Source organism: Chiloscyllium plagiosum, unplaced genomic scaffold (genome assembly GCF_037043375.1).
Source record: "Chiloscyllium plagiosum isolate Xiang-an unplaced genomic scaffold, Cpla_swu_hap1 HiC_scaffold_22, whole genome shotgun sequence".
NCBI classification, from domain to species: Eukaryota; Metazoa; Chordata; class Chondrichthyes; order Orectolobiformes; family Hemiscylliidae; genus Chiloscyllium; species Chiloscyllium plagiosum.
Window position 1 is genome coordinate 10302036 of NW_028270160.1, and position 27427 is coordinate 10329462.

A 27427-nucleotide genomic window follows, 5' to 3' on the forward strand; every position below is an offset into this window, starting at 1 on the left:
TTATGTTTAAGTTAAGTCACCTCTCCACCTCCTTTTCTCTAACGAAAACAGCCTCAAGTCTCTCAGTCTTTCCTTGTAAGACCTTCCCTCCATACCAGGCAACATCCTAGTAAATCTCCTCTGCACCCTTTCCAAAGCTTCCATATCCTTCCTATAATGTGGTGACCAGAACTGTATGCAATACTCCAAGTGCAGCCACGCCAGAGTTACGTACAGTTGCAGCATGACCTTGTGGCTCCAAAACTCAATCCTTCTATCAACAAAAGCTAACACACCGTATGCCTTCTTAACAACCCTATCAACCTGGGTGGCAACTTTCAGAGATCTCTGTACATGGACACTGAGATAATGCTGCTCATCTACACTACCAAGAATCTTGCCATTAGCCCAGTACTCTTTATTCTTGTTGCTCTTTCCAAAGTGAATCACCCCTCACTTTTCAGCAGTAAACTCCATTCGCCACCCCTCAGCTTAGCTCTGCAGCTTATCTATGTCCCTCTGTAACCTGCAATATCCTTCAGTACTAACCGCAACTCCACCGGCCTTAGTGTCATCCGCAAATTTACTAACTCATCTTTCTATGCCCTCAATCACTGCTAAATCACCCTCAATCCCATGCCGCCGCATTTTATGCAACAGCCTATTGTGGGGTCTTACTGAACGCGTTACTGAAAGCCTAACTGAAATCCACATCAACCACTTTACCCTCATCCATCTGTTTGGTCACCTTCTCAAAGAACTCAATAAAGTTTGTGAGGCACGACCTACCCTTCACAAAACCATGTTGACTATCCCTAATCAACTTATTCCTCTTGAGATGATTATAAATCCTATCTCTCAACCTTTTCCAACACCTTACGCACAACCGAAGTAAGGTTTACTGGTCTATAATTACTAGGGTTGTCTCTACTTCCCTTCTTGAACAAGGAGACACCATTTGCTTTCCTTCAGTGTTCTGGTACTATTCCTGTAGACAATGATGACATAAAAATCAAAGCCAAAGGCTAGGCAATCTCCTCCCTGGTTTCCAGAGAATCCTAGGATAAACCCATCCTGCCCAGGGGACATTTTTATTTTAACGCTTTCCAGAATTGCTAACACCACCTCCTTGTGAACCTCAATCCCGTCTAATCTAGTAGCTTGTATTCTCTTCAACAACATTGTCTTTTTCCATTCATTTAGCGCTTTCCCTATCTCCTCAGATTCCATGCACAACTTCCCACTGCTATCCTTGTTTGGCCCTAATCTTTCCCTAGTCATTCTTTTATTCCTGATATACCTATAGAAAGCTTTAGGATTTTCCTCTGCCAATGACTTCTCATGTCCCCTCTTGGCTCCTCTTCACGCTCTCTTTAGGTTTCTCCTGGCTAACGTTTAACACTCAAGCACCCTAACTGAGCCTTCACGTCTCATCTTAACATAAACTACCCTCTTCCTCCTGACAAGAGATTCAACTTCTTCAGTAAACCACCATTCCCTCGCTCAACCGCTTCCTCCCTGTCTGTCAGGTACATACTTATCAAGGATGCTGAGCTTTTCCAGTAATTTCTAACTTAGTCTCTGTTCCCTTGATAATGGCTCCATTTTTCTCTGGCTGAAGAGCAACCAGCCACTTTGGGCTAAGTTTCCCTTCAATTATAAGGATTGCTGTGTAAATATTTGTTCTTGGGGAAAAAAAACAACAAAATTTGTGGTCTGTTGAACTATAAGAATGTTGATTATAATAGCTCTCAATTTTTGCCAGGTGTGATAAGAACTGCTCCCTCAGCTGTTGCTGACAATTGTCCTTTACTGTTGTTTTGAACTAGTTGTCTACAGATAGCAATATTCCAACTCAAGGTTTTGTCCAGGGTCATACGTAGTTATTCAGTGAATTAATTCAACACAAAGCTTGAACTGACTGAGGCACAACATTGGGGGGAGACATTGGTACTGAAGGTTAAATGGTCACACAGCAGACACTTCATTTGAAGCTGATTGAAATCCTGTCACATTATACACAGGAACTGAAGACCAGTGACTTCAGATGAAGCAAGGTTAAATCATGTCCTAGTCTAATGAAGGCATAAAGTGAGCCTTCGTTTGTGGTCGGATATTCTGTCCTCCTTGCAAAGCACCTTGACCTGTACTTTGATTGATAGATATAACTTGCATTTATGTAACACTCTTCATGACCTCAGGAGATCCCAGATTGCTTTTATGTCTAATGCAGTACGCTATTGAAGTGTAACCACAGTTGTGATATTATAATTAAATTGCAATGTGTGAGACAACTCAGAAAGCGAGCAGTAGAGTTGGTAAAACTGTCAGAGCCCAAAGTACTGACTGTAGAGAACTGGTTGGAAGATGAGAAACAGAAGCACCACAACACCACCGTTGGGAAGAGGGTATTTTTCCAGTGTAACAAGTTTACATGGGTGCTTTTCAGTATAAATGTAAACATAGAGGTTTATTACAGAAATGTTGACAACAATTATGAGCGGAATTTAAATAGAAACACAGTTTTTATTTAAAAATAAATTCTCGATTTAAACAAATCACCTTTGAAACCCTTTTTTTAAACAAAAATGTAGTTGGACAAACTTTTCTCCGAGCTTCAGGTGAAAAGTGGCTGATACTGATGGCACTGGCAAAGATTGGAAAATTGTTCCATTCCCAGCAGTGATGGACTTCACTGGGAGTATAAATTTCATTCATAACGTAATAAAGGATTTCTTTTTATACTTTAGGTTTCTACTGTAAGGAAAGATGGGAGGATGTTTTCTGGAGGTTTTATTTGAACAGAACATGTAATAGGAGCAGGAATCGTATATTCGTCTCCTCAATACTACCCCCTCATTCTACAAGAACGTGGCCGATTCGCCCCAGGCCTCAAATCCTCTTTTGTGCCAAGTTCTCATATTTCAAGATCTAACCGCTCTTTAAATACTTTGTGGTCTAGCCTCCACAACTCTCTAGGACTGAAAAATTCCAGTCATCCTCTGGGAGATAAAATTCCTTTGCTTCTTAGTTTTGAATGAGTGACCCCTGTGAGTCTGTCCCTGAGTTCAAGATTTTGCCACAGGTGGAAACATCTTTTGAGCACCCACCCTGAAAAGCCCCCTGAAAATGTTGCATGTTCAACTGCCTCCAGTGTGTGTGTCCTTTTTTAAATGCAAAACGGTACACCGCACTCCTGGTGCAGCCTCACCAGCACCTGGATATTTGTAACAGGACATCTATTTCTAAACTCCCACTCTCCGAGCAATGAAACCCAAATTTCCATTTTCCTTCTTAATTTTTTTGCTTTACCTTCACACTAATTTGCTTTTTGTGCACAAGAACATCCAGATCACTCTGTGATGCAATCTTTTTGAGTCTCTCTCTATTTAAATAATAGCTTGTCTTTTGATTCCTCCTTGCAAACTGTATTACCTCTCACTTTGCTACGTTAAATTTCATCTGCCGTGTTTTTGTCCACTCACGCAACCTATCTACATCCCCATGCTGGTTCTTCATGTCCTCCCTGCAACATGTTTTTGAATCATCAGTAAACTTGGATACATTGCATCCTGTCCCTCTCCTTCAAGTCATTAATACAGATAGTAAATAATTGAAGCCTAGGCCTCAAACATGTGGCAATCCACTAGGCTTTCCGACCAGAAAAGGCCCACGAATCTTGCTCTATCTTTTGTCTGCTAACCAATCCTAAATCCATTTACCCCCATACTGTGAGTTCCTATCTTATACAATAACCTTTTATGTGGCACTTTATCGAATGTCTTCTGAAAATCTGTTCCTTTTTTATCAACTCTGCTTTTAATACCTTCAAAGTACTCGAGCAAATTTGTCAAACACATTCCGTTAATTCTATTTGATTACATTAAGCTTTTCAAAACATCTCAATATTTCTTCCTTATTATGAACCCTTAGCATTTTTCCAATGATGTTAGGTGAATGGCCTATAGTTTCCAGCTTTCTGTCTCACTGCCTCCTTGAACAGGAACATCACATTAGCAGGTTGGGTGGCATAGGGAGGAGAAAAGGTACTTAAAAGATTATTTTTGTATGCATCTCCCATGGTGCATTCAATTAACTTCAATTAAGCTGCACATTTATGATTACAGGAAGAAGCTGCCAAAGGTTTACTAGCTGAATTCAATCTCGGCTGTGATTTGCATCATACTGAACATGTGTACAGGGTATACGTAACTACCTTCCTGGGATTCGGTGGGAATTATGCACGACAACTCTATGAAGATCTAATTTTCAATAATACCACTGCCACGAATAGGTATGTTATACATCAGAGCGCAGTAGTTTACTTTTGGAACCCCAAAATTGGATAGCAAATCCAACAGCTCAACTTGAGATACAGGCAGCATGCTGGCAGTGATCTCTGTGCCAAGAATCATGGCAGTTTCCTGATCCTGATTTCTATCTATTCTTTCTTGTTTTTAAATGCATTCGTATAGCCATCAGTGAGATGAGACTGTCTGACCTTTGCAGTCAAACAGTTGGTGTTTGTGCTGATAGTTGATGACTGATGTATTAGAAGATAGATAGCAATGTGTAAGAGGGAGATGGGGAAAAATAAGGGGAGAAATGGGCAGGAGTATGTAGGAATCCATAAACACAGCCCACTGAAAAGCAGAGTAATGCTTATGCAGTATATTGCTGTAAGAGAAAGAAGTTTATACTTAAATGGTATCTTTCCCTCACACAGGCTTTTATAGAGCACTATTGTAGTTGAATATGAATATATTTTGACTTGTATATGCCCAAAGATAAATCAGTACTCTAAGTGGATATTATTTAATAAGTGGATATATAAATTGCAGCAAAACTCTGTTTCATAATAAGTTTATCGCAAAACTAAATATTTTGAAGTTGACACCACATTCTGCACTTCAGCATTCAAGGCCAACTGGGGACAAGGAATAAATGCTGGCCAGTAGGCAACACCCACATACCACCAGCAAATAAAGTGAATTGAGTTAGTAATTCTCATTGTCTGCATTGCAAATGATGGATCAAATAAGAGGAAATGAATGGTTCAAAATCTTTTTATATAGTGTAATAATAAATATCTGGACTGATTTACAGGCTGTGATCTAGTTGAAAAGGATTTAGCAGATTTTTGAGGTGTTAAAAAGTAAAGCTGTAATTACAGTTTAGGTGGTTTGTATTTTTTAATCATTACTCACATGGGTTCAAGACATCAGCTAAGGACATATAAAAATGCTTCCAAATTTTCCGTCTAAAACCATCCAAGGGAGTGTTGCTGAACAAAGAGCAGGTTCATAGCTCCTTGACAGTAGAGTTGCAGGTAGATAGGATAGTGAAGAAGGCGTTTGGTATGCTTTCCTTTATTGGTCAGAATATTGAGTATAGGAGTTGGGAGGTCATGTTGCAGCTGTACAGGACATTGGTTAGATAACTTTTGGAATATTGCGTGCAATTCTGGTCTCCTTCCTATTGGAAAGATGTTGTGAAACTTGAAAGACTTCAGAAAAGATTTACAAGGATGTTGCCAGGATTGGAGGGTTTGGACTATAGGGAGAGGCTGAATAGGCTAAGGCTGTTTTCCCTGGAGCGTTGGAGGCTGAGAGGTGACCTTATAGAGGTTTATAAAATCATGAGGGGCATGGATAGGATAAATAGACCAGGTCTTTTCTCTGGGGTGTGGGAGTCCAGAACTAGAGGGCATAGTTTTAGGGTGAGAGGGGAAAGGCATGAAAGAGACCTAAGGGGAAATTTTTTCATGCAGAGGGTAATATGTGTATGGAATGAGCTGCCAGAGGAAGTGGTGGAGGCTGGTGCAATTGCAACATTTAAAAGGCATCTGGTTGGTTATGTGAATAGGAAGGGTTTGGAGGGATATGGGCCAGGTGCTGCCAGGTGGGACTGGATTGGGTTGGAATAGCTGGTCGGCATGGACGGGTTGGACCGAAGGGTCTGTTTCCGTGCTGTACGTCCCTCTGACTCGATGACTCTTAAGCTAAACATGACTTTGAAATTGAGATAGATGCCATTTATTTGAGATACAGTCCAAATGGAATAAATGATAGAGAGAGCAAACGTGATTTAAGTAACTGGAGAGTTTGATTTTAATATTAAAGTGGTTACCTTTCTTGCAGGTTGCTTGACCAATATATGGGTGTCAGTGCAGAGAGCCCCTACCTTGATCCTTGCCTGTCAATTGAAACAACCGACATCATTCAAAAGGATGAACAGACAATGCACTTGAGAGGTGCTGGGAACTTTGATGAGTGTTGCAAACTAATAAAACCACTCCTGAACAAAGGGAATGAGGCAAACATGTCCCTCAATGGGGTTTATCAATCCCCCATTGACTTCCATAATAGTGAATTCTATGGATTCTCTGAATTTTATTACTGTACTGAAGACGTCTTGCGCATGGGAGGTCACTATGATGGCGTTAAATACACAAAAGCAGCCAAGGTACGGAAATCTAGTATATTTTTTCAAATGGTCATAAAATTGTTTGGTAAAATCCAGTGTATAATATATATAGCTCAGATGCCATGTGTTTTTACTGAATGTGGCCATCACTAGCTAGGTCATCATTTATTGCCCATCTCTAATTGCCCTGGAGAAGTTGGCAATGAAACATGTTCTTGAACTACTGTAGTCTGTGTGGCATAGGTACACTCACATTGCTATTAGGAATGGAATTCCAGATGATGACCCAGCGAAAATGAAGGAATTGTTTCAATTGAGGATGGTGTGAGGCGTAAAGGGAAACATGCAAGTTTTGCTGATCTTGTCCTTCTAGGTGGTAGAGATAGCAACTCCAATAGGTCCTCTTGGAGAGGTCTTGGTGAGATACTGCATTGCATATTGATGCTACTATGCATCAGTGGTTGTGAGGGTCAGTGTTGAAGGTGGGTGCCTCTCAAGCAGCCTGCTTTGTCCTAAATGGTGTCAAGCTTCTTGAGCATTGAATAAACTGCACTCATCCAGGCAAATGGGGAGTATCCCATCCCACTTCTGACTTGTGCCCTTATAAATGGTAGACAGGGGAGTCGAGAGGTGAGTTACTTACTGCAGAATTCCCAGCTTTTGACTTACTCTTGCAACTACAATATTTATATGTCCAGTTTCATTAAGTTTCTGGTTAACACTAACCCCCAGGATATAATAAGGAGGATTCAGTGATAGGAATTTCGTTTGAATTTTGAGATGGCCATTGCTTGGCACTTATGTGGCATGAATGTTATTTGCCACTTATTAGCACAAGCCTGAATGTTGACCGGGGTTTGCTGCATATAGAGATGAATTGCTTTTCCAGTTTCTGCGGAGATGTGAATATTGTTCAGCATTGTGCAATCACCAGTGAACATCCCCACTGCTGACCTTATGAAAGTAATTGATAAAACTGGTGAAAATGTTTGTGTTGATGCACTAACTTGAGAAACTCCTGCAGTGATGACCTTGGACTGAGAGGATTGACCTCGATGAACCACAGTCTTCCTTCATGCTTGATTTGATTCCAGTCCATGGCGAGCTTTCCCTCTTGACTCCCATAAACTCTGGTTTGCTAGCGCTCCTTGATCCCATATGCTCTCAAATGTTGCCTTGATGTCAAGGGCCACCACTCTCGCCTCGCCTCTCGAGTTCAGCCTTTCTGTCCAAATTTGAGCCAACACTGTAATGAGCTCATAATCTAAGTGGTTCTGATAGAATTCACAGTGCATCAGTGAATAGGTTATTGTTGTGCAAGTGCTGTTTGATAGCACTCTCAACGATCACTTTCTCCACTTTACTGATGATTAAACAAATGGGGCAATAATTGGCCCGAATGGATTTGTCCTGAATTTTGAGGACAGGACGTACCTGAGAAATGTTCTGCATTGCCAGATAGATGTCATTGTTGTAGCAGTTGTTGGAACAGCTTGTTTTGGACATAGCCAGTCCTTCTCTTTTTAATTCACTTGTGGGATGTGGGCACCTTTGGATGGGCCAGCATTTATTGTGTGTCCCTTGAAAACATTGGTAAGCTGTCCTCTTGACCTACTGCACTCCATGTGCTGTAGGTAGACCCACAATATTGTCAGGTGTTACAACACGGTGTAAACCCTCCTGCTTAATTAAACCCTCCAGCAACACAGAAAAGATTTCACAGTAATCTGTGAAAATTTGAGACTAAGAACTATTTAAAGTAAAAATTAACAACTTTATTTCTTAAATTATAACAGAGAATAATTAACTAACAACTATTTACAACTCCTTCCTCTAACCTAACTTTTACCTTCCCTTCTATAATACTAGTCCAATAAAACCCCCCAATTAAGATTTACCAAAAATTCAAGTTTTCAAAACCAGCCAGATGTCAAATCTTCTCTTCCTCTGTCTTTTCTTCTTGGGGGTTTCTGTTTCACAGGTCACTGATTGATAAAGGTATCTTTAAGAGAGCTAGTCTCTGGGCAGACTGCAGATGCTGGTGGCTTGGCAGTTGTCCTTCCAACTGTTTTAGATTAGATTCCCTACAGTATGGAAACAGGCCATTTGGCCCAACAAGTCTACACCGACTCTCCGAAGAGTAACCCACCCAGACCCATTCTCCTCCCCTATATTTACCCCTAACAGTATGGGCAATTTAGCAAGACCAATTCACCCGAGGAGGAAACCAGAGCACCGGGAGGAAACCCATTCAGACACAGGGAGAACGTGCAAACTTCACACAGTCACCCGAGGCAGGAATCAAACCCGGGTCCCTGGCGCTGTGAGGCAGCAGTGCTAACCGCTGAGCCATCATGCTGCCCAATTTTCCCCGATCTCATACCCCCAAAACATCGGATTGTGTCATTGGCTTTTAAGGTTGTCAGTATACTAAATTCAGACTTGATTGGAGTTTGGTATTTTTTCGGGGTATAATTTAAACTGGTTGGCCTAATTCAAATTTTTTTGTCGTGTCCAGCAAATCGAGTTGTTTGACCAAATGTTAAATTATATCTTTTTCAGAACACTTGGTGCTGTGTCAGATAGTTCTGCTAGCTTTTAGCTCTCTTAAAGGTACAGTACACTTAGATCTTCATAACACAGGGAGGCAATTCCAGGGTTTTGGCCCAGCGATAGAGAAGGGATAGCGATTTATTTCCAAGTAAGGATGATGAGTAGCTTGGAGGGGAGCATGCAAGTGGTGCCCTTGTCCATCCAGATGGAATTGGCTGAGAGTTTGGAAGGTGCTGACTAAAATCTTTGGATTGCTCCAGTGTATCTTATCAATGGTAGACAATGCTGCTACCTAGCATTGGTGGTGGAGGGAGTGGCGCCTCCATAAGCATTCAATCACGTGGGCTGCTTTGGCTTGGATGTTGTCCAGTTTCTTGTGTTGTTTGAGGCTGCATCCATCCAGGTAGGTGGGAAGTATTCCATCATACTCCTGACGTATGCCTTGTAAATGGTGGGCAGTGTTTGGGGATCAGGAGGTGAGTTCCTAGTCTCTGAACAGTTCTTGTTGCCAGTGTATTTATATGGCAAATCCAGTTCAGGTTCTGGTCAGTGATAACCCCTAGGATGTTGATAGTTGGGGATTCAGTGATGAAATTATCATTCATTATCAAGGGATGAAGGTTAGCTTGTTTGTTTTTGGAGTGGTTGTTGCTTGGCATTTGTGTGGTCTGAATATTACTTACCACTTTTCAGACCAGGCTTGGTATTGCATTTAGACATGGACTGCAGTCTGGAATGCAAGTCTTCAGTACTGTTACCAGAATGTTGTCAGGGCCCATAACCATTGTGATGTACAATGTCTTCAGCTATGTATTGAATAATCAATGAAGTGAATTGATTTGGCTAAAGATTGGTATCTGGGCTGTTGGGGACCTTGTGCTAAGGCTGAGGTCGATATCCATCTGATTCAGCTGATTGATACTAGCGTATATTGTCCAAATGAGCCTTCTCTCACCTTTCTTCACAATTTTGGGATAATATTCTCTTCCTGCTCCCATGTGTTTGTCTAATTTTCCTTAGAATGCATCAATGCCATTTGCCTCAACTAGGTCTTGTGTGGAGTTCCAAATTCCATGGTAAGAAGTGCTTACCTTTCACATGTAAAATTGTTTGTCGCATTTTTGACTCTTTCATCCAGAAAGATGCTGCAAATTTTTCTTCCCCATTCTTCCTCCCTTTCCTGTCATGGTATATAATGATTTGAAGATTTTTGACTCTGTAGCGCTGTCCAGAGGTCTGTGCCATGTGTTGGTCCTTTCTTCTGTGGTACCAGTGCTAAATTTGTCTGATACAAATTTAAGTCATTGTCGTTAATTATCATCATTATTACAGTTTAGCTTGATGTGTTCTGGATCCAGTTCTCCAGTGCCATGGAATAAAAGTTCATTTAAAAAGCAGTTAGGATATCAATCCTGTTAGAAAGCTTTCTGAGACACAGTGAGTGCTACATGGATATGTGTAGGAGCCAAAAATGCACACAGTATGAGCCCACAGGCAGTTTTTGGTATGATTGGCCAAGGATGGAATGTTGACTTCGAGAAACATTTGGAATTCTTCTAGTCAGCTGGGAGTTTACCATCTTGTCAGCTTCTACAAGATCACCTTTCACTCACCTCTTTCTCAATCTTAAAAAGTCCCATTTTCTTGTTGATTTGCTATAAGACCATTAGAAATAGGAACGGGGTTTGTCCCTTGAGCCTGCTGCACCATTCAATATAATCATGGCTGATCCAACACTCCTCACACTCACTTTCCTGCTCTTTCCCTGTAGCCCTTTATTTTCCTACTGATCAAGAATCTAGTTGTTTCAGCCTTCAGTAGATGCTTACTCTGCCCCACACCTCTCTGTGGTAAGGAGCTCCCAAGACATGCGACCGTCTGAGAGAAGAAATTTCTCTTTATCTCAACCTTAACTTGGCGCTCTGTTAATTCTGTAGCTGTGTCCTGTGGACCTAGACTCGCCAGTGAGGGAAAACATCCTTCAGCGTTTACCCTGTCAAACTTCTCAACACTGTGTCTTCTAAACTCCAGTGAGTGGAGTCCCAACCTGTTTAATCTTTGCTCTTAAGAGGGGTGACTTGATAGAGGTTTATAAGATGATCAGAGGAATAGAAACTTTTTCTCCGGGTACAACAGAGTGTTACAAGGGGACATAAATTTAAGGTGAAGGGTGGAAGGTATAGGGGGGATGTCAGGGATAGGTTCTTTACCCAGAGAGTGCTGGGGGCATGGAATGCACTGCCTGTGGGAGTGGCAGAGTCAGAATCATTGGTGACCTTTAAGCGGCAATTGGATAGGTACATGGATGGGTGCTTAAGCTAGGACAAATGTTCGGCACAACATCGTGGGCCGAAGGGCCTGTTCTGTGCTGTATTGTTCTATGTTCTAATCCCTCCAAATGGGAGATCATCCTGGTGGACCTTCTCTGAACTGCCTCCAATGAAATTATACCTTTTCTGGTTATAAGTTTGCGCATTGAGCTGGAAGGTTTGTTCTCAGATAATGCTAGGTAACATCAGTGAGCCTCTGTTGAAGCTTCACAAAAATCGCAGATATCTTTTCTTAAATAAAGGGACCAAATCAGCTGAGGCACTCCAGATGCAATCTCAATAGCACCTTGTACAGCTACAATAAGACTTTCTGACTCTTATACTCCAACCCTCTTGAAATAATGGCCAACATTCCATTAGCCTTCCTGATTACACACTGCATCTGTGTGCTAGCTTTCTGTGTTCCTCTGATGTTCGAAGCGTTTACTGAAACATTTCGAAATCTTGAGTGACTATCTTGCATCTTTGTGACCAGAAATGAACGCAGCGCATAAGAAGTGACCTAACTAAATTCTTATGCAGTTGGAGTCTAGCCTTCTCTGGTGTGTAATCTCGTGTTGCGATTCAGCATGCTGTTTGCCTTGTGGTTCACTACTTCAGCGTGATTTGTCTGATCTGCTAAAAACCTCGTGGTCTATTTCAATTTCCATGTTTACTCACATTAGCATCACAGATAAATGGAGAAATACAGGGTCAAAGATGTGGTTGCTTTGAGTTGGTTTCTGAATAGGATCTTCATTATCTCTCTCACAGAGCAATAGTGTTAAGGTGTGAAAAGAAAAGTTAATTTGGTTTTTAAAAAAATTAACATATAAATAAGATTACTTTATAAACCAGTGGTTGGTAGAGACTCTCTCACGTGAGATTGAAATTTAATACAATCTGGGAGAGTTTACTGAGGTACCATTTATAAGAAAGTACAACCAAACTCTCAAGCTCACAGCATGACTAGGGTTTTCCGCAGTCGCCACCAATCTCCTCCAACATCTGCATCAGATGAACATTTCAAATTCCTTTTCCATTTGGACAAAGCCTCTGTTTAACCCACATTGATGAGAAGGTAAGTGTGTGCACAATTGAGAGGAGGTCAGTCTCAGAGAGACAGAGTGAGAATATTAGGCTTGCTACACAGGTGGGATACATTATGCAGTCACCTTACCAAGTTCTGGTAAATGCTTTGTATTTCTTTCTATAGATGTGATTGACAAAGGCAAGACATTTATTTTCTGTAAGTTGGTGTTAATTTAAAAAGAAATTGGGAATTTGTCCCATACTAGTAGGAATGAGCCAGTTAAGTTATTAACTACAATTCAGAAATTCCAAACCACCAGAATTTAGTTTCCTTTTTGATTTTTAAAAAAATGGGGAAAGTAGCTATTGCAATTTGGCATTGCATTTGTCAATAGTCATAGAGCACAGAAACAGACCCTTCAGTCCAACTCGTCCATGCCGACCAGATATCCTAGCCTAATCTAGTCCCATTTGCCAGCTCTTGGCTCATATCCCTCTCAATCCTTCTTATTCATATACCCATTCAGATTCCTTTTAAATGTTGTATTGTACCAGCCTCCACCACTTCCTCTGGCAGCTCATTCCACACATGTACCACCCTCTGTGTGGGTAAGCTGCCACTTAAGTCCCTTTCATATCTTTGCCCTCTCACCCTAAACCTATGCCCTCTAGTTCTGGACACCCCATCCCAGGGAAAAAGGTCTTATCTATTTATATTATCCATGCCCCTCATGTTTTGTAAACCTCTGTAAGGTCACCCCTCAGCCTGTAATGCTCTGGGGAAAGCAGCCCCAGCCTATTCAGCCTCTTCCTACAGCTCAAACCCTCCAACCCTGGCAACATCAATAATGCTAGGAGAAAGTGAGGACTGCAGATGCTGGAGATCAGAGCTGAAAATGTGTTGCTGGAAAAGCGCAGCAGGTCAGGCAGAGTCCAAGGAGCAGGAGAATCGACGTTTCGGGCTCATGCCCGAAACGTCGATTTTCCTGCTCCTTGGACTCTGCCTGACCTGCTGCGCTTTTCCAGCAACACATTTTCAGCATCAATAATGCAGCAATTTTGAATATATTATTGTAATTAATCTCGCAAGCCTGGTGAGAGTGTTCCATGAGAAGCTTTTGTGATAACCAAATGACTTTAAGATTAATTTTATTCCATTGCAATTTTTTTGTTAGGATTACTGTGCTACCAAATGGACAACGTTAAAAGAACGGTTTGATCTAAATCTGTTTTCATCACATGCTGATCTTCACAGATTGAAGTAAGTATGTCAGAGACTTATCTTAACACATCAGAAGCTTGAACAGAACCACATAAATCTCTGCCCAAGTAATTGTTCAAGGGCTGTGGTTGATGGGTAGGCTCCAAGAGGTCAACTGAGATACTGTATTAAATGGATTTTACATGGCACTATGTTCAGACAGTGTTCGAGAACAGTCGAGTAATTAAAGACTCTGGGGCTGAAGGTTAAGGTGAGCAAAGAAGGAAATAATTTGACAGGATAATTAAAAATGAGCAATAAATGCAAGACTTGCCAGTGATGTTCACATCCCAGAAACAGCTACTAACAAAATGTTCCAAATATATCCGCTCCCCTTCCACAGTGTTTGCCTCAAGCATCTAATAGGAGGAGAAAGACGACAGGAAAAAAAACCTTCTTGAGGTGGAAAGGAGGATGAAAATATTGGAACATCTGATTCAATTATGCAATAAGCCATTCCACATTGACAAATTAGAGACTAGACAAAAGGCTACCCTGTATTCATAGAATAATAATGCAAAAAGAGGCCATTTGGCCCATTGTTGTGCGCTGGGTCTCTGAAAGAGCAGTTCACCTAGTGCTGACCCCTATCTAGTTCAGCATGCTATTTGTCTTGTGGTTCACTACTTCAGTGTGATTTGTCTCATCTGATAAAAACTTGGTGGTCTGTTTCAATTTCCACGTTTACTCACATTAGCATCACAGATAGCTGGAGAAATACAGGGTCAAAGATGTGGTTGCTTTGAGTTGGTTTTGGAGTAGGATCTTCATTATCTCACACAGAGCAATAGTGTTAAGGTGTGAAATTCCTGTAATTCACTTCCGTTTTGGATAATAATCTAACTCTCTTTCAAATGTCATGTCCAATCCTACTTCCACCACACTTGCAGGCTGTGCATTTCCAGCTCTTAACCACACACTGCGTTGAAAAAAAATTTCCCTCCTGTCTCGATTGCTTCTTTTGCGAATTACCTTATATCATTGTGCCATTGCTCTTGATTCCTTCGCCAATAAGAACAATTTTCCCCCATCCTTCTTTTGAGTTTCCTCAGAATTTTATCAAATATCCTTTCAATCTTTGAGGAAAATAATCCCAACTTCTCCAGTTCTGTGTCACTGAAGTTCCTTGAGTCTTTCTCATGAATCTTCACTACACCTGTCATTAATTAGTTGATCTTGATCAGAGGCATGCTCATTTCTGCAATCAGAGAGGGAAAATTTAAAACCTCCTTTATTTTCTGGATTAAAGTTATACACAGATTTACACACTAACACAGCCACTGCAGGTGAAACTGTTTACTGTACTTTTGTACAACAATCAGGCTAACCATCTACCTGCTACCTATGCTCCTTGTTAACATGAATGATTAGTTATTTAGGAGAGGATTTTCTCGCTTGCTATGATCAAATATATCCACTGACCCTCTTTGCAGCTAAGGTCAGTCTTGCTGGACCCTACCATTTAAGAAACACACTGGGCACATGATGGAACCATTATAAAACCGCATCAGTTACAAGCAATTGTAACTACAAAGAGGTTTTCAAAAGCTTGGCACTAAATTGTGCACTAATCTCCTGGACCCTTCCTTTTGTCTCCTGATTGATGGGCGATTGTGTGACACAGCTCCTGTGCCTGATGTTTTAATTCTCAGATGGGAAGTGAGTGTCACTAATGAGGCCAACATTTCTTGTCCATCCCTAATTGTCTTTGAACTTATTGGCTCCCTAATCTATTTCTGAATCAGCCGTATCACTTGGGTCTGGAGTCGCCTTTAGACCAAACTGGCTGTGGACATAGATTCTTTTCTGTAAACGACATTTGAAAACCCAGATAAATTTTCATGGCAATAAGTGAAGGTGATCACCTAGTGGTATTATGTCCAGACTATAATTCGGAGACCCAGGCAATGTTTGGCAGAGCTGGGATCAAATCCTGCCAAGAATTTGATTTCAGCATAAATCTGGAATTAAAATGCAAATGATCATGAAACCACTGTTAATTGTCAGGAAAACCTTATCCAGTTCACTGATGTCTTTTAGAGAAGGAAACTGCCATCCTTACCTATCTGAACTACGTGAGACTCTCAACTGTAATTAGGGATGGTCAGTGAATCCTGGCTCAGCCAGCTATGTCCACATCCTGTGAATGGTATATATTTGTAAAAAGCAATGGTTTTGTGATTGTGATTAGACTAGTCTGTCTTTTTAAATTCTAGATTTTGTTGATTTCAGGTTTCACCACCTGCCATGGTGGGATTCAAGCCTGTGTCCCTGAATCATTAGCCTGGGGCTCTGGATTACTCGTCTAATGAGGTTACCAGTACACTGCCCCTTCACCATGTTAAATGATCACACTCTCTGTTGGAGTTTTAGAGATGGATTTTATTTGTCTTTTTTAAAATAAAAAGTATGTATGTTTCAGCCAAATCTATCATAAATTTATCAAAGTTAAGGACATCAGGTGAAGGTTTGTGTTCAGAATTCTCTGCCAGATCCAGCCAATCTGAATACAAGATATGGCAGTAGTTCTGCTGTCGAAGGGGCCACTGTTTGGGAGAGAGTTTAAACTGAGGTCCTGTCTGCCTGATTAATTTAGAAGATCTCCAGGCACTCCGTCCAGTCTCCTAGCCAATATCCGCTCTCCATCAGTACACACTGCATTGGTGAGTCATCTAATGCCTGCTGACATTGAAATGTTGCCACATCTTTTCAGATTACAAGTCCCTGCACTGCCTTATAGAAGTGCCTTGAAATGATTTAACATGAGATAAAGCTGTACGTGGACTGAATTCTCTGCTTTTGTGCAGTAATGTTCTACACTGGAGAATAGGAAAAGAGTGAATGACTCACATGGAGAATGACATTGGTGCAGAGATTGTCTCTCTGCTGCAGCATTCTGTTTTGTAATTATTCCATTAATGCAAACAGATTGATAGCAGGAAAGGAAGCGCAAGTGATCATTGAATGGAATATTTTGAAGTATGCACTGAGCAAATGGCAAAAGGAATCGTGAGTACTGGGTTTATTTTCCAACATAAACAGAGATGGAAGAGTGAGGTCCCGTTCATGTGGGACCCCAGCAAGAGAGTGAGAAAAAATAGTTCTAACAGTAGTAGACACCAATCCTGCATTTTTAAAGGAAGAACTTGCATTTGTATAGCACCTCAGAGTAACTTTTGCAGTATAGACAATTGTTGTTTTACAGTATGTTGCAAAATTCAGTAATTGTAAGGGAGACATGGGGGATAATTAGATTAATAAAATCATCTAAAATTTAGAGCTGTAAGGACTACAATCTATTTTTTTGTTTCTTGAGGCTCTCCATTTAAGAAACTCCTTAAAGCCCGTCCCTTTGAAGAAGCCCCCAATATCTCATTTTGTGGCAGAGTGTCTTTTTTTTAATTCACTTGCTTTGTCCTAGACAGTGTTGAGCTTCTTGGATTGTTGGGGTTGCACTTGTCCAAGCAAATTAAGAGTATTCCATCACACTCCTGACTAGCAGATGGTGGATGGGTTTTGGAGAGTATTCACCACAGTATTCCTTGTCTCTAACCTGCTCTTGTAGCCACTACATTTACTTGGCAAATCCAGTTCAGTTTCTTGTCAATGGCAACTCCAGGATGTTGAAAGTGGGGGATTCAGTGATGGTAACACCATTAAATGTCGAGGGGCGATGGTTAGCTTGTCTTGTGTTGGAAATGGCCATTGCCTGGCATTTGTGGTGCGAATGTTGTTTGGAACTTCTCAGGTCAAGCCTGGATTTTGTTGTATTTGGATATGGAGTGCTTCATCTAAGGTGCTGAACATTGTGCAATCCTCAGCGAACATCCCTACTTCTGACCTTACAATGGAGGGAAGGTCTGGATCTAAAGTCACACTGGATAACATTCCTGTCACATATCCTGGCATGTTTTGCTCTTGTTGCATGTGGGGTGTACAATTTATTTTGGTCTGTCATTATCTGACCACTTTCTCTAACTTTGTAGATATCAGTGTTTTAAGTCTGCATGGATGCATGAGGTTTTGCACAGTGGTTTTAACTTCCCAGTTGACTATTCCAACCTGAAGACAGCTCAACTGGTGTATGACAAGGAAGTACAATGGACACTGGGAGCAATTCTTTATAAAACTCGCTTTCTACCTCTCAGGTAAGTTTCCTCAACAAAAGAATGGTTGGCGAAACTCGAAGGATTTTGCAAAGTCTGAATTTCAGACTCTCATTGCTGTTTTGTGTGCAAGCTGTGTTGTTATTGGCAAGAATTTAGAAATAGCAACATTCACTGTGCATAGAAATAGGACAATAACTTCTGGTCATTGTATATACACTGTTAATGGTGGAAGTAAGGATGTTGGTGTCTGAGCTTCCCTTTATTTCCAAACACAATGAGAGATTCATCAATGAAACAAAACAGTGTGAGTGTTTCCTCATTACACACTAAACTCCCCGTTGAATGCTAGGTCTTGTCCATTCCCGGTTAAACACCCTTTTACTAATAAGCGGCCTCTCTGGTGCTGAAAATTAACTTTTCTAATCGTAGAGTGTCATTCCTTTAAAATTTAGTTATTTAAAATAAAACAAATGATTATACTTAATGTGTTTTGTATATTCCCTGAATTCCATTTCCGTCTCATTGATCTAACAAACACTTCCTGTTTCAGACACTGTGCTGCTCATTAACCGTGCCTCAATCGGATTTCTTAAGGGAGCACACTGTTGTTTGCTCCCAGTTGCCCTGCAGAGGCCATTGCACCTTATGACTAGTTGACAGACAAAAACCTGCATTACAAAAGTCCATGGGCCATTGCAAATCATAGCAATGGCCTGTTTTTTGTTTTGGGGTATCCTTGGGATAGTTTTTGTTTTAGATGGTACTTTAGTGTGATGAACCTCCTTATCAATGTAGAGCCTGACCACTTTTTAATCTCTCACTTTTTATTACTTAAAAGGTATTGGTAAAATTTCAAAGCCATTTCCCTGTGTTTCATTAAGTATGAGTGCCCCTCCCTCTTGCAAAATAAAAGGCAAAATCTCTGTCTGTCTCTCTCTCTCTCATTTCTTTTTCCCTTGTCTCTCCCTCCCTCTCTCTTGTCTGTCTCTGTCCTTAACTAAATATTGCTCAGCAAAACGAGGAAGTTAAAAGATTCTGTAGAAAATGATGGTAATGGTTTTTTCCCGGCTCTCTCTTCCCCTTAACCCCCTCCACCAATGACAGGGATCTCCAGCGAGAATCTGGAAAAGCAAACCATTCTAGGTGGCTGCGTATCTCCTTCGTCTACAACCACTACCTGTTCTTCGCCTGCTTCTTTGTGGTCCTTCTCGCCATTGCCCTGTATATCTTGAGATTACGGCGGATTCACAGAAGGACACAACGTGAGCTGCTGTGGATGGAGGAGGGCAAATTGTCAACTGAGGGGCTCTGACTTGCAAGATAGATCCATCAGAAAACATTCCACCATTCTCTTCATATTCCAGGGCAAATCTCAAGTGCACCATGGGCAGAAGCCTTTCAGATACCTCAATTATTTATGTTTAGTCTGGAAGTTCCTGCCTTTGGATAACTTTGTCCTTTCCAACCATCTGACTTCCTTTTCGAAGTTGGAGGTGGTTGAACATTCAGTAACCTGTATTTATTTTCATTCACCCTGTGATGTTGGGATGCGAAGTGATACATTTAAAGTTGTGATGATTTGTATGATGTCTTGATATCAGGTCTTGTCTGCATTAATTATTCTCCAGAGTCGCCACAGGGTAGGTGGTGGGAACAGTACTGATGTTTTGGGTCCTCTTCTACTGGCACCCAAAGACTTGTTCCCACAGTTCTCCCTCTATTCCGGGAGTGAAGGGTCAGCTGAGATCATGTGTCCCTGGAATGAGGTCCCTTCTCAGAAATCAGTGCTACCAACTGAGCCACGCTCACATTGCCAGAGTCACCTACATCCACTCCAAGAGTGAACATTAAGGCAGCTGGAATGAGGAACCTATTTGACATGGATTCAAATGGGAAAATGGACTGATGTTTTTCAATTAATTTTTCTTACTCATTCATGTGATGAGGTCATCGCTGGTTGGGCCAGCATTTATTGCCCATCCCTAATTGCCTGGAGGAAAGTTCAGAACCAACTACATTGCTGTGCACCTGGAGTCACATGTCAGCCAGACCAGGATGGCGTTTGCCTTCTTAAAGGACATTAGTGAACCAGGTGGGTTTTTCCAACGATCGGCAATGGATTCATGGTCATCATTAGATTCTTAATTTCAAATTTTTATTGAATTCAAATTCTACCATCTGCCTTGGCGGGATTTGAACCTGGTTCCCCAGAATGTTACCTGGGTCTCTGGATTAACAGTCCAGCAATAATACCACTGGGTCATTGCCTCCCCTAAATTTGGGTAGATGATCAATAAAACCACTGATGTGTTTTTCATAAGGCGATCTAAGGGACAGAATAATTCAAAATGATCCCCAAACCCCTGGTGAAAGCCACTGAATCTACTATATTATGGTCCGTTCAGTCCAGCAATGCAGCGCTGTTGTAGGCCATTGCCAATTTTCATGGAGTTGTCTGAAAATTAAAATCTGGATTCTCAGTAGCCAGATTTTGTTCTTTATGCTGAAACAGTACCTGAATTGCAAGAGATTTTTAAAAAAACAAATTAGTTCATGGATTGTGCGTCACTCCAGTATGTTTTGCTCCTCCCTAATTGCCTTGGCGAAGATGGTGATGAGCTACCTGTGTGAACAGCTAAAGTCCAGAGGAGCGCCCACTGTGCTCAAATATAGAACTACAGCTGCAGTAAGCTTCTCTTGGGAATTGAAGGACACTTACATTTGCTGTTGATCTGTGCTCCATTTTTGCATTGAAGGTGAGAAATCTTTGTTTGGAAGCATCCTATAATTCAAGAATCCAGGCTTCATCTCGTCACTGCCAAGATAACACAGGCGATGTTGAGAAACGTATGTTGGAAGGAGGCAAATGGGTGTGGGCTCGCTGTCTCTCTCTGCTGTGTTCCGCTTCCAAGTGTCGCAAGTCTTTGCAGCATGAATTATTACCAGCTGCATGAAATTTGAAAAATGTAGTGCTGGGCATTCCCTTTAACTATTACCATATCATTCTTGGAAATCACTCTGACACACACAAGCACGGTCTTGTGGAGCGGTTATCACAGCCTGACAGGACGGTTGTGCATTGTTTTTTAGTGAAATGATTTCCCCTACTTCAAGCTCAAAATGTCATATCACAGAAGCTCTTGTTAACTTTGAAATTTCCTGTGATGAAATGGGAAGAGGTTTATAGATCCAGTGCTCCATTGTTTTGATTTGAACCCTGTGCGTGTGCGATCTGAGATAAGACTGCACACTTGGGGTTGCTGTTGCTGCTAAATTGTGGGTAATTCTTCTTCAAACAGTTGGGCACTTTTTAAAAGTTATTGCTGACCAAATGATTGAATGTCTCTTATTTTTAAACAAAAGATTTTTCTAATTTACGAATGTAAATGCTGGAGCATTTTCTGAGTCTAAATGGAAGCAAAGGATTTAATGCAGTTTTCGTGAGCCTGAGACATTCCAGTGTGCCATTGGAAATGTTGCACTGTGGGAAATGCAGCTGTCAATGTGGGGCTCAGTAAGATCCCACAAATAGCAATATGATATTGACCATGTAATCTGTTTTATTTGGGTTAATTGAAGAAAACTGTTTACCAGGACAAGGAATAACTCTCCTGCTGTTCTTCAGGATAAGACCATGGTGTTTTTAACATCCCATCTGAGAAAGTAAACAGGGTCTAGAATTAATATGTCGCATCTGAAAGTCATTCCCTCAGTGCTAGATTTTTGTACTCAAATCTTTGGGTGTGACTCAAGTTTCTGAATGCAGCCCAAGAAATTGGGATGAGGATGTTCACTCTATATGTGTGAAATGAGTCCTGGGCAGCTGTTATCCAGCTGTGGTGTTACTAGTTATGCCCACAATATTGAACTGTGGTTCAGCTACATGGTGATGATTATTAAACAAGAATGATAATGAAAGAAGGAGAAAGTGAGGACTGGAGATCAGAGTCAAATAGTGTGGTGCTGGAAAAGCACAGCAGGTCAGGCAGCATCCAGGGAGCAGGAGAATCGACGTTTTGGGCATAAGCCCTTCTTCAGGAATCTGCATTTACTTAACATGTTTCAGGTGCTCAAGGTGTTTCGAAGCTCTCCACAGAAATGAAGTGTTGTCGCTGTTGAAATATGGAATGTAGGGTCTACGCTGTTCTGGTGATGTTTTAACGTTGAGATTAAAGCATGTTCCTGCCTTTGTTCTCTACCTAACTGTTGCTATACCTGGCTTTGAGCACTGTTGATGGAAAAATGTCCTATTCCAAAGTATGGCCATCAGTTAGCTGAGAAGCAATTCTTGTTTCCCCCTCTCTCCCACTACCTCACTACGAGAGTAATTGAGACCTGGAGCTCACCATTTGTCTCCCATAGCTGGTTTGCCACCTACCATTTGCCTACTTCTAATTGCAATCTAACATTCAAACTAACAAGCCCACCCCATGTAGAGACCATATGAATCTACTATCATGGGTTCTTCCAGGACACTATCAGGGGGATTTCTTTGCAGCTACAGTTCCACACTGGGCATACCCACAATATTTCTCATTATATATCTTGCTTTATTGGGAGTGATCAGGAGGACATCAGGGTTTAAGTCTGCATGCTATCACTAATTTCTAGCTGCTGTTCAGCTGGGAGCATTGTTGCCACTGAGGCAGAAGGTTGGGGATACACATCCCTAGCAAAGACTTGAGCACATAATCGAGGCTTGGCAGTATGGTGCAGTACTTAGAGAATACATTTGGATGTAATGTGTGAAACTGAGGACCCATCTAACTTCTCAAATGGACGTTAAAAATCCTGATGGCATTTTTTTTTGAAGTGGCTATGTCCTGTTTGGAATCCTGCCAATAATTATCCCTCAAGTGCCATCACTTAAAAAAAATTCTAATGATTGCAGCATTGTAGTTTATGGGGTCTCACTGTGCATAAGTTGGCTGCCACAATTCCTACTTTGCTGCAGCAATCTCATTTCAAAAGTATGTCAAAGACTGTAAACTGCTATGGCACATCCTACAGTTGAGATAATGTGCATTCTTCAATAAAACAAAAGTCACCAAACTCAAAAGCGTTAACTCTACTTTCTGTCCACAGGTGCTGCCAGACCTGCTGAGTTTCTCCAGCAATTTTTTGTTTTTGATTTTACCCTCCTTACTTGTGCAGACCCTTTCATGCATTGTTACACAAGAGGCAGGACTGGATGAACCACTGCTTTCAATGTTTGTTTCTGCCAGTATAGTTCAGCAACAAATTTAAACCCCTGTCAGCAACCATTGTTCTCACCGTAGGCAGGCTGTGCACACATTCCACCAGTGTACCTGTTGTAGTGGATACCTGTGGGAAACTTGCTGTAACACTGTGAGCAACTCTCCTGTGGGAATTGTTCCGTGACTGCACCAATACTCTGGATCTCCTGATGTCAGTGGCTTTTTTTTTTAAATAGCTTTCGACCATAGCAGTTGAAGATTTTGTTGCAGTGTCATTGACGATACTTTCTTCCCCTGTGTCATTGACGATACTTTCTTCCCCTGTGTCATTAGATTTAAATGATTTCCCTTTGTTTTAATCCAGTAGTGTTTGTGGTGCATTTCTCCTCCAACAGTAAGGCAGCGAAACCTGCTGAAAATACTTTTTCTGAAAAGAATTATATTTTTATAGTTGCATTTTTCTTTGTCATTTTGCTCAGTTGTGAGGACTTGGGGAAATTGTTGAAGTGATTGACTGACTGACTAACTCACTCTCCATCCGATATAAAGTGTACAAGTGACAAAAGTTGAGTGTGGTTCTGATTTCCTTCCCCGATTTTTTCCCCCCCCCAATTCCCATGGGAAATTATATTGCTATTTTCTGCCATGCTGTGGTTATTGATCTTGCCCTCTCAAAACTTAAAAATGTCCTAATCTTATCAATCTGTGCAGCAGTAACATCATACTGCTAATGTCATCTGAGCCAAATATGGAGTTCTAAGTTATCCTGTCCAGACGAGAGGAAAAACTTGTACAATAGTTTTGTTTTTGGAAACTTCCCCAGTTGGAACATCCAACTCACAGATCTGTTGATGTTCATGTTCAGGCAATTTGAAAACTTCCCCAGCTGGTAAACAAATCACCAGAAGTAGCCCAATATTATACAGACGAAAAAGGTCCAACCTGCAGGACCAGGTGGAGCGGTCTATGGTAGCAATACGGTTCGACTTGGAACTCTGAACTAGGAAGTGGATTGGGGGTAGGAAATGCCCTGGTTCCTGCTTACTTGGCAATAATCAACATGGAAGACAGCAGTCAGATCAGCTATGGTGCTCTGCACCTAATGGTTGCTGCCGAAACATAAAATACCCTTTTGTGAATCATAGACAATATTAGGAATAAGACAATGGGGAAGGAAAAGAAAAGAAATATTGAACTCGATTTATTATTCCCAGTTTATACTCCACTGAACTTTATCTCGTTAATAAGCTTAAGCTTCTCTATGGATGTGATCACTGTTCATGTTGACTCTTTATTGACCAACAATACACAATCTTAAGCTTTAGTTCCAAAGTCTGAAGTTTCTTTGCTGTCACCTAAATTCCTGTCATGAATATGCTGCGTACCAGCCCAAAGAAGCTAGGAATACCAGTCATTAAGTTCTGTTGATGGTTCGGTTTGGAGTTGAAACTTGAGAGCTTGTCAGTGGAAGTCTCATGGCAGCACAATATCTTCTGGTTAATTAATTAGCAAATGCAATGATTTGCTATTTTGTTTTAACTTATTGATGGTTAGTCTCCACCTCTACTGAATCTAGAACTGTTGTCTACTGACGCTTTCCACCCAAAATCTTTTGAAGGTATATGGAGGAAGATAAATTGCAAATTTTCAATGTTTATAAGTGTACCGATACTAATTAGATACAAGTAAGTTAAGTCAACTAATACATGTCTGAACTTCTAACTCATATGTTGCCTTCAATCTTGTAACTGAAACTCAGAGTCAAACAGATTTGCTGTAATTGAATTATATTTGTGTACTCTAGAATGAGATAAAATTTAAAACTAGAATTGTTATTAATATTGTGTCTAGATACATATAACTTATTAAGCAAGCAATGCATTTGATTTGATTTGTGCACTTTGGAGCTATGAATGTCACTGGCAAAGCCAGCATTTATTTCCAATCCATAATTGACAACTTCAGTTTTGCACCGGGATTCCTTCCAGCCAGGCTGCTTATTATTCCTCCATGTCGGCCTGATAATGTGGGCTCACTGGTTGATAGGACAGAGCTTTGTATCCAAAGATTACTGCTTCTGTCCCCAGCAGGTAAGAGACCAAAGTGCAGCTTTGTAACATTTCATAACAGCCTAGTGTTGGCAACCCAACAGGGAATACAATTCGCAGATGCCTAAAATATTTCCAGGTGATTCTAAGTTCAAAGTTTACCTCATTTCATTTGTAAACATGCTGCAGGTTAATCAATAGCCAATGCCAAGACAGCACAGTGGACCCAGTCAAGCCAATGCAGGCTGTGGTTTTTATATCACTTGGCAACGTGCACCCTAAGTAGTGTTTAGCGTTCACAGTTTAAAGTTATCGAATGATTTTCCTTCTGCTGAGTCATGAGACTGGTTAATTCCTACCTAATAAATCGCAATTGAATGTTTGTATTCATTGAGTGATATTAGATCATTTCCTTTGTTTCGTAAGAATTGCTTAGTTGGACCTGATATGCCAGCAAACTATTTAATGACGTACATTTGTCGAGAATTTTAAAGTAAATTACAAAATAAAATTTCAGTGTCATTTGTTGATCTCACCACCATGGACTCTGACTCTATAAACCTGATCTCTACTGGCAAATAAAACACGGGGAAGGGTGTAACTATATGAATAGGCAAACATAGAAAATAGGTGCAGCAGTTGGGAATTTGGCCCTTCAAACCTGCATTTCCATCCAGAATTATCACGCAATCTCAGTATTCCATTCCGGTTTTCTCTCCGTACCCTGATCTCTTTAGCATCAAGGGCCAGGTCCAGCTCTCTCCTGAATTTATCGAATGAACTAGCCCCAACAGTTTTCTGTTGGAGAGTATTCCCCAGGTTTACTCATCTCTGAATGAAGAGATTTTTCCCTATCTCAGTACTTGAATAGCTTACCCCTTAGTCTTAAACTGTGACCTCTTGTTCTGAACTTCCCCACATCGGGACCATTCTGCCCGCATCTAGCCTGTCCAAATCAAGACTTTATATGATTCTGTGCGATCCCCCTTCATTCTTCTAAATTCCAGTGAGTACACGCATGGTCGATCCAGTCTTTCCTCATATGTCAGTCCTGCCATCCCGGGAATTGGTCTGGTGAACCTTTGCTGGACTCCCTCAACAGAGAGAATGTCTTTCCTCAGATTATGAGACCAAAGTTGCATACAATACTCAAGCTGTGAACTCATCAAGACCCTGCAGCAAACTAAACAAATTCCAAGTCTAACACTGTCCGAGCATCATTCGACTTACCTCCAATTCTGAATGAATTCTTCAATTAGTCTCGTTCCCTGGCTCTTTCGCCATGGCCCTGCATGTTTCCCAGTTTAAGAATATGTGCAATTCCTGTTTGAAAGTTAAAATCAGCTTTTCCATCTGCATAAAGACAATTTTTCCTCATCTCCCACTGGCTCCCTTGCCAGTTACCTTAAACCTGGTTATCAACCCTCCAGCCATTGAAGACCGTTTTGGGCTATTTCCGCTATTAAAATGTTGCTGATCAGTTGTCCATTGACCCTCTCTAAAATGAACATTGCAGTTTTTCTAGTCTCACCGCTAAACAGATATGAAAGTTTGAATTCCATTTCTCATTGAAACTGTTATCCATTAAACAATAATTAAATAGAAACTAAATGCATTGCAATGAAAACCGAAACCAGGCAAGAGTCGTGGCGCTTAGCCTTTAACTAGTATAATAATGTTTTGCTTATTATTTATTCTTTGATGCAATATGGATGCTGCTGGCAAGGCCATCATTTATTGCCCATCTCTAAACTCTGCCGTTTCAGACTGCAGTTAAGAGTCTAATCGCATTGCTGTGAATCTAGAATCCTGTGTAGCATGTTTCCCTCCCCACAATAACACCAGTGAACCAGATTTTTTTAAACAATTGATAGCTTCATGTTTACCAATGGAACTATCTTTTCAATTCCAGGTTTATGAAGTAAATATAGCTTCCAGGAGCTGCTGTGACACATTTCTGATTGTGAAGCCATTGGCATTACTCTACGCCACTATTTCCTTGTTTATATAGCACCTTTCAGATCTTCAGAAAATGCAAAGACTACTTTACAGAGTAGTTAAGTGTTGAAATGTGGGAACCAACTTGCACAAAGTAAGCTGTCACAGGAAGCAGAGAGATAAGTGACCAGATCATTTTGGTGATGTAGAAGGTCCCCACGTTAAACAGTCACACCAAGGTTCTCTAAGGGATCATTTACGAAGTCCGTGGTGATAGGGAATTGGCAACAGAGGTAGGACTATGAACCTGGTCAAAATCCTAGTCAAGAATGCGCAGACATGAGGGTTGCATTAAGGTGTTAGGGCACCTGTGTCTGAACAGAGTCTGGCAGCTGTGACTGTGACATCAGATGACTCCTTACCAGTAACTTAATTCCTTTGCTAATTTTCACCTAGACTAATTCTGCATCATATTCTATTGCTCTTGTATCACTGCCTGCATTGTTACCCTCCCTGATAAACAAAGCTACCCAGGCTCTTTTTCTGAATGTCTATTCTTCCAGATCGTGCAATA

The 27427-nt window shown here is 41.0% G+C and overlaps 1 protein-coding gene across 1 annotated transcript in view; it reads left to right on the plus strand.

Annotated features, from left to right (window-relative positions):
* The window catches only part of LOC122561324 (ectonucleoside triphosphate diphosphohydrolase 4-like), a 98225-nt gene extending 72775 nt beyond the window's left edge, over nucleotides 1-25450 (plus strand). The window contains exons 9-13 of the mRNA XM_087998736.1: nucleotides 4107-4273; nucleotides 6120-6444; nucleotides 13475-13560; nucleotides 17547-17708; nucleotides 18774-25450. Of these exons, the coding sequence (XP_087854862.1) occupies nucleotides 4107-4273; nucleotides 6120-6444; nucleotides 13475-13560; nucleotides 17547-17708; nucleotides 18774-18981 (948 nt within the window). The 3' untranslated portion in view covers nucleotides 18982-25450. The remainder of the gene's footprint in view (nucleotides 1-4106; nucleotides 4274-6119; nucleotides 6445-13474; nucleotides 13561-17546; nucleotides 17709-18773) is intronic.
* The last annotated feature ends 1977 nt before the right edge of the window (nucleotides 25451-27427 follow it).